The sequence below is a fragment of the Dermacentor silvarum genome, chromosome 3 (assembly GCF_013339745.2).
Source record: "Dermacentor silvarum isolate Dsil-2018 chromosome 3, BIME_Dsil_1.4, whole genome shotgun sequence".
NCBI lineage: Eukaryota > Metazoa > Arthropoda > Arachnida > Ixodida > Ixodidae > Dermacentor > Dermacentor silvarum.
In genome coordinates, this window is record NC_051156.1 from 165,537,135 (window position 1) to 165,545,333 (window position 8,199).

The following is an 8,199-nucleotide window of genomic DNA, read 5'->3' on the forward strand; positions in this document are numbered from 1 at the left end:
TAGCGTCGTGGTCGGCGCCCGGGTGACACGTATTCTTTGAAAGGTGTATAGGCCTGGTATCGCCGCTGATCTTTCCCGGCGGGACGTTTTTCAGCCTCCCGAAGCGATTCGTCACACGCAATCAGGAGATACTTCAAGCTCGATCGCTGCCCCTGCTGGTCGCCGAACGTAACAGGGGGCAGTCTTTAGCTCCTTTAGAATACCGTACAGTAGTTTACTGATAGAGGATTAGCTAGACGCATTCAGAATTTATGACGTCACTGTGATGTTCGGGAATATCTTAGTGACGTCTCCAGCTGTCTCTCATTTTCATTATCCACGTAGCTGTTGGCACGTTGCATCGTGTGGAGAGGCGAGAATGCGAGACGGCTGGCGGCATGTGTCCTTCGCCTTTGTCACCGCCAGAGGGTATTTAATCTTTATATTCACACCATATATCTAAGGTGGCGCGTTTAGTTAAGGTAGTGGGCTATAAATTAAATGCCTTTCGCTATACCATCGCATCTGGACTAACGCAAATGGTGCCTACCGGCTCACGTGCGGTGTAATTAGGTGAGCCGTATGTATTTCACCCGTTATACTCATTTGCGTTAATACGGCATGCCTTATATGATGCAGTATGCATCATATAAGGCGCTGTACGCCGTGCTGCGGCACCAAATGCGTATCTTGCAACCGGGCGCAAGGGGAACTGGCGACGCAATCTCTCACGCGCAAAGAGGAAAACGGAAAGGCAGCGCGGGAGGGGCGGGGGGCTTCTACTCTGCCAACAAATGCATTTTTGTACTTTGCGCCAGTACGCTCTGCCGGTGTTGTCGCGCGCACCGTATCTTGTAAGCGATCTCCACACGGCTCTGACCTTTGTATGCGCCGTGCATTCGCCGCTCAGTTTCCGTTGAAGCGATAGACCGCATGAACCTTCGCTCGCTGCGGCGGCTACGCTTGCTGCCAGCGTTTTGACAGTGGTTGTCTGCGGTAAATGAGTGTGATCTATTCATGCATGTTTGCTTGTGCGCGCTGACACCACGCTTGTTAATTCAGTTAGTAAGCGAATGTGTCCAAGTTTATGTATCCGATAAAACTACTATCCCTACTCCGAATAGCTCTCTACTAATTTGCTGTTGCAATTGATGCTTCGCCTTTCGGGCGAAACTGCGACATTTTTTAAAAGGAAACGCACGCAAGGCAGATGACAATTATTGTTGTGGAACAAAATAAGCACCAAAGGTGCAAAACTTTTTTAAGAGTGTAGTAGCCTGCAGCGGACACACACAGAAGGGATAACAAAGCCACCCTGGGAATCTGGCCATTGCAGTGCTGCATGGCAGACCAACTCCGTACGGAGCCTCTCAACCAGAATAAAACTGGCGCACTGAACAACAGTTGAGATCTGCATAAAGCGAAGCATTCGTGGTGTGATTCGCTCATGGACCATGTGTGTGTGCATATATGAAACGTGGTTTTCGAAGTATAAATATTAGTTTCAAAGATCAGCCTGTTTTACGGAGAAATGAATTTATTTACAGGGAACTAAAGACAGGCTGGATATTATATGCACATATTTACGTGCAGTACGTCACACAAATATTATTTGTTGAAATTTTCAGTTGAATCCATTGTGTCGCGCTGCACCCGTCGTGTTTTTGATGCGTCTGCTTCTTCTAGTGCAACTGTGGATCGAAACGCGCCAAGAGTCTCAACGCGGTGGCTTGCCCTCGAGAAACGGTGTTCTGTGCCACTTGTCGACGTATGCGGCCTTGCCGAAATGGTTTCAAACTTGAGGCTTGTGCGCTAGAGGTTCTGTGTTCGAATCCTCACGTCGGGCAATTTTATTAATGTTTCATTTAATTATTTATGACACCGTACTTTGTTGAAATTTTGCAAAGTCACAAAGCCGTTTTGCAGCCAAAAGTGCCAAAAGGACGTAGTTTACCAAATTCATGTACCATTCAATTCCAACGCGTTCGACGTTAGAGGCCACATATGCACGAAAAAGTGCCTCGAACTCGGCAAGGAAGATTCTCTTTAATATACAAAAACCAAATTAGCAAATAGTCCACTGCCACGAGAGAATGGAGACTGGAGTGCCAAGGTCGCTTGCCCAAATCACTCCAGCGAAGGACACACAGTAATTGCCTTGGCCGCTTTTATGCTGCCATGACTATAATACCCAGCGGAATAGCGTAAACGGAACTAACACCTCTCGGCATGAATGCGTCTTCTGAATCCCGCGTACGGCACTTACTTTTACCAGGGCGCTTGGGTAGAGTGCAAGTGCATGGCACAGGGCACAGATAGACAAGGCGAGAACAAGCTTCTGTCTCGAAAAAAAAAATAAAAGCTTCTCCTCGTCGCGTCCATCGTTGTCCTGTACCTTGCATTTGCGCTGTACTGATTCACCATAATTGATGCATCACCAATAGATGATTTCCAATAGAGTCAGGGCAACACTTAACTTAAATCAACCAAGAGAACAGGCTGGCTTCAGGAAGGGATATTCTACAATGAATCACATTCATGTGATCAATTTTGTAATTGAGAAGTCTGCGGGGTACAATCAACTTCTCTATATGGCTTTCGTAGATAAATCAGTAGAGATATCAGCAGTCATGGAGGAATTGCGTAATCAAGGAGTGCAGGAGGCATACGTAAATATCTTAGAAAATATCTACAAAGATTCCACAGATACCTTGGTTCTCCACAAGAAAAGTAGAAAGTTACCTATGAAGAAAGGGGCCAGGCAAGGAGACAATCTCTCCAATGCTATTCACTGCATGCTTAGAAGTATTCAAGCTTTTAGACTGGGAAGGCTTAGGAGTCAGGATTAACGAAGACTATCTCAGCAACCTTCAGTTTGCAGATGACATTGTCCTGTTCAGCAACATTGGACATCAATTCAAACAAATGATTGATGACCATAATAGAGAAAGTACAAGAGATGGGTTGAATATGCACAATAGAAAAGTAAGGTTCAATAGCCTGGCAAGGAAATAAGAATTCATGATCGCTAGTCAGCCTCTAGAGTCTGTACTGGAGCACGTTGATCTAGGTCCATTACTCACAGGGGTCTCGCAGCATGACAAGGAAATTTACAGAAGATTAAAAATTGGTTGGAGTGGATACGGCGGGCATTACCAAATATTGACTGGGAGCTTACCATTGTCGTTGAAAAGAAAAGTGTGCAATCATTGCATTCTACCGGTACTAACATATGGGGCAGAAAATTTGAGTTTAACAAATAAGCTCTAAAACAAGTTGAGGACCCTGCAAAGAGTGATGGAATAAAAAATCTTAGGTGTAACGTTAAGAGACAGGCAGAGAACAGTGTGGATCAGAGAGCAAAGGTGGATTGCCGATATTCTATTAACATTAAGATAAACAAATGAAGCTGGGCAGGTCATGTAATGCGTAGGGTAGATAACCTGTGAACCATTAGAGTTACAGAATGGTTGCCAAGGGAAGGGAAGCGCAGTCGAGGAAATTTGCAGGTGCAAGTTGGAATCAGCAGGCGCAAGACAGGAGTAATTGGCGATTGTTGGGAGATGCCTTCATCCTGCAGTCGACATAAAAATAGGCTGGTTATGATGACGATGATGCACCATAGAAAGTCAACAAATACCCCACTGAGAACGGCCCCATATCTAATATTCCCATATGAACACATATGGGCGCATATAAGAACTCGCATGTTCCAATAAACCTACAAGGCGTGTCACTTGTGATCTTCACAACCGTTATATGAAGACATGTGGATCCCATATAAGAACCTTTATGTTCCCATATATCATATGCGGCCAGTCCTATATATGTCCAATGCGATATATAAAAACACGTTTTTTTGTCTGTTTTTTATCAGATCCGGATATGTTCTTATATTGAATGCGGGGAGTTATGGCGCACATGCTTCTTTTCTCGATAGTATGTCCCCTATGACCTGTGGTAACATACGGGTTCTTACATGGGATCCCCAATTGTTTGTTGGGGTTATCGGATATGGGGCACATGGGTTTTTCGATAGGGAAGCCCCCATTCCATCACTCTTGAAATTTACCGTTGCCCTCCTTTCTCTTCCCGCAGATGAAGATGGGGTTCATGATGAACGTGGCTTGCGTGCTGGTGCAACTGGCCGCCATCCACACGATAGGGCCGCTAGTGTTCGATCTCTACCGCTTTCCATCCTGGGCCACCAAGGACTTCGGTATCGTCCCCTTTGTCGGCAACGACACCCTGGTGGAGGCCACCGTCGCGTCGCTTTTCAACGTCACACTCGCGGATGGGATGGTGTCGACGACGACAGCGGCGACGCCCATGATCACGACGTGACGTCACGCGACAGAAGAGATCGTCGCGGACTGTTCCTATAGCTTCGGCGCATGCGCGCTCCTGTCCGGGAGCGACGAGTGCGTGCGCGGCCTGTTTCTGTTGCGTTCTACCGCGTGAGGCGTTTGACGTTGTGACGGCCCCACCGAAACGGCGCCCAGTAAGGCATGCGATGACGTCTGGTGTTTCAGTGTTTAGCGTGCAGGAAACAGTCGGTGTTCATAGTTTCCTTCGTGCCTATACACGCGTATGTGTATGTTGCGTTGGTGAATGTTGTCGGACGGGGCTAAGCAATTTCGCGTGGCCGTGCTTACCTGAGGTCAAGGAACTGCAGTGAACAAGAGAGGACCAGTGATAGAAATGAGTGTGTATTTTTTTTACCTCTTTTTGCGTTTAATCGTATTCTCCGTACATTGATTGATCACTGCGGTATTCCTTTTGTTCACTCGCGCGCATTTTCAATATTTTATCGAAGATCTGAATGCTGCCTCAAACACGTAAAGCGGTGAATTGCGCGTTTCTCGCATAACGGTGGTACGGAACCACGGTTAGAACAATAACGGGACATAATATGTTAGATTATTTGGTTAAGCGTTGGATATCCCGAATAGGTCTTTTTTTACCGGCAGCAGAGATTTGCAGTCGGAGAAGATGACATAGCAGATTGGAACAGCGTGTTTAGATGCCAGCCATTGATTACTGAAAGGGAATTACGATCTACTTCAGATCAAAGTAAAATGTCGAAAGGAAACATTTATGTTTTCCTCGATGAAAATGTCATATAAAGCGACAAAGAGAGACAGATAAACGCGGAAGACAGTGATGTTCGCCAGAGGATAGCTCGGTCATTCAAAATGCGATAGTATGGCAAAAACGTCGTTGACGTCTCAGTTCGGAAACGCTGAGCCTTTCGCTTGTGATTTTCTCCGCTAAATATTCATCCGTCTTCCGCCATACGAATTCGAACAGGGTTTCTAAATGTTGATGAAACCATTCAGCCAGATATGTAGCTTTTGTGGACTGTTTGTTTATCTGTTAAAAATTCTCTTCAGTCGTGCTCGAAAAAAATGAAGCCGTTTATACTATACGGACTGTCTACACGAACCTTCGTTTGAACGTAAGAAACAGTGTTATTACCCGTAGGTACTCATTGGGCGTTCTGGTAGCTCCACGTTTCATTCAACTGATATGAAATCGTATGCTTATTTAAAGGGACAACGATATCCTAATCGTAAGCCGTCTTATCATAAAACTTCTCTAGGAGGGCTAGTGAAGGTCTACTCCGAGCATACTCGAGCTGCGAAAAACCTAGCCTCAATGCGCTGTGTTGTGTTGCACGATCATATAGTTTATATCGAATGCTATGTGCAGCCACGTACGGAAACGAGCCGCACTTTAAGTGGTTGCTCGTGGGAAATTGTACTCAAGGAAAACGTTGCTACGATTGTTTGTTTCCGGGCTTTTTGTTTCTTGTCGACTCCCAAAAGCAACCCAGTAAGCTTCATTACTGTTACAACGAGCGCATTATTAAGACTTGGTATCGATATCTGTCACATGCCCTCTAACGGACGGACACAACGCTGCACTTTCAGATTTCAGACTGTGCTGCCAAGCTGGATGAAGATTTTTTTTTCTTTTTTTCACCCGACCCAAGCCCGAGAATATAGAGTATGAGGCTGCGTGGCAGACACACACAGATTACCTTTTCTTTTTTTTTTCTGAGCTAGTTTTTGGGCGTGTCTCCCAATATCAACAGGAAAATTATTTTTAGTGAGCTCTCGTTTCTATCTGAACTGAAATAATGCACGGAGTGTTTCAGTGGTTCAACGCGATGATGACGCACGTGTTGCTCGTCGTGGTTGTGTAAAGATTCGGTTTGCGGAATTGCAGACGACTCGTGCGCGAGAACAACTGGCTCTAATTTTTTTTTATGCTACAGTTAGGCCTTTCTTACTGCGATCAACGTCCAGAGTTCACTATAGCACCGTTGTCTTGACGCGAAAGGGGCGCGCAGATCGTCGACTGATCGTCGTCGGCGCCCTCCCCGTGCCACATGTACATACCTACTCTCTACGGGCACAGTTTTTGTGCTTTTCGCATTGCTGCGTTTGTATGAGACTTGTATACTCGCGTACATTTACAGACGTGGTCGTTGTATCGGGGTTCCTACGCCCCGGCTCGTCGTAATAAACGAAGGAACCAAAGAAGGAAATTTGACTTCTCGCCTTTGCTTGTTGTCGTCAATCTGTGCCAGCGCGCCCCCCCCCCCTGCAGTTGTTGATTTACTTGGTAGGCTGCGATTGATTGATTGATTGATTGAGTGTGCATAAAGAAGCGGAGTGAGTGATTCGGCATACGGAAGTTATGCAAGACACGCGGTAATGGAGTGCACCGGGTAAGCTCTGCAGGAACTTCATGGACGTACAAAGTCTTTCATGGATTGATTGGTTGATTGATTGATTGTCTGAGTGATTGATTGATTGACTGGTTGATTGATTGATTGATTGATTGATTGTGTTATACAATATGCTCTGCAAGTGAAGAGCAGACGAAGTGCCAAGCGAGCGAGGACGCGCCTGCGTTCTTTTCTCTTTACTAGCGTCAAATAAACAAGACGTTCTCTGCCTCGGCTCCGTTTCCTGGTTTTCAACACATTGACCCAGTGTGTGAGTGAGAGTACTGAAGTTATGCTTACTGAATTTTTTCAAGACATACGACAGTGGAAAGCACTGGGTAAGTCCTCAGCATCAAGTGCATTGACATGCAGTGGTTATATATAGTTATGCGCCTGCCCTTGCCCGAATAAAATCAGCAACCTCGTGCGGGCCAGCACCGCTGCTTAACCCGTAAACCCTCGCAGTTAGCGTAAAATAATGAAATCTGTATTAGCTATAGTCGGGTACAACTTCAGAAGACAGGAGAGGCCCTGCCCAGTTGACCGAAGCGCAGAAGCCAATTCCTCCGCGACTAAAGAAATAGTCCCGCTCAAAAAATTGTGACTGCTTCTAAGACACGTATTTGTCAGTATAAATAAGATTTGTGTATCTTGACGAGTGGTTTGGTAAAACTATCATGATGGAAATGCTTCAGCACATGCCGGATCGCGAGAGAAAAATAACTCCGTGCCTTCTACAACGCTGTGCGTCGTCTGCTACGGAGCAAGATCGACGGCACCGGGCGCGTAATTATAAAGCAGTCGCTGGCTTAATAGCATAAGATTCATATATACTTTTTGTGTGTTTGCACAAGCTTATTTTCTTAATGTGTTAGGCTTATTTTTTCATTAATTTTTTTTCTTTTTTTTTCGCGGTTGCGAACCTGCAATGTCGTGAGTTCGCGCACGATCGCGCGCGGCATTCCGTGCCAGTTTCCCGCCATGGAGCCTAGCGAGGTGACATCGGAACGCGATCCTTCGTTGCCGAACGAGCCTTGTGTCGCCTCGATGACCACACCACCAAGGAGCCTCGGCAAGAACAAGAGCGGCCACATCCTGAACAACGATTCACGGAACATGATCTTCCACTGCTACACGTTTTGGCGTAACAGGCAGCCTGAACGCAGCGTGGAGGACACGAGCAAGTTTGTCGCCGACATACTCGGTGTCAGTGAAAGGACTGTGTTCAGGGTGAGGGAGGAAGTTAAAGCTTCGAATTTTTCGGGTGGCAAACTGACGACGCCCTCGCGAAAGCGCCCACACAATGCGGAGAAGAGAAGATGCAGCGCGAAGTTAGACAGCTTCACGTTGTGCGCGCTGAGGTCATGTGTGCACGATTTCTCTCGCCGCAACGAGATACCGACGGTCGAGAAGATAACTACCGAGTTCTCGGAGCGTATGGAACTCCCATCACTAAGGCGGTGTACTGTGCGTCGCCTGTTTGC

The 8,199-nt window shown here is 46.4% G+C and overlaps 1 protein-coding gene across 2 annotated transcripts in view; it reads left to right on the forward strand.

The window, feature by feature from the left end:
- Window positions 1-6,949, forward strand: part of LOC119445992 (solute carrier family 13 member 3-like) — a 102,214-nt gene extending 95,265 nt beyond the window's left edge. For both annotated transcript variants that reach the window (XM_037710291.2, XM_049663793.1), the window contains exon 13: window positions 4,078-6,949. In XM_037710291.2, coding sequence (XP_037566219.1) covers window positions 4,078-4,323 — 246 coding nt within the window. In that variant the 3' untranslated portion in view covers window positions 4,324-6,949. The remainder of the gene's footprint in view (window positions 1-4,077) is intronic.
- The last annotated feature ends 1,250 nt before the right edge of the window (window positions 6,950-8,199 follow it).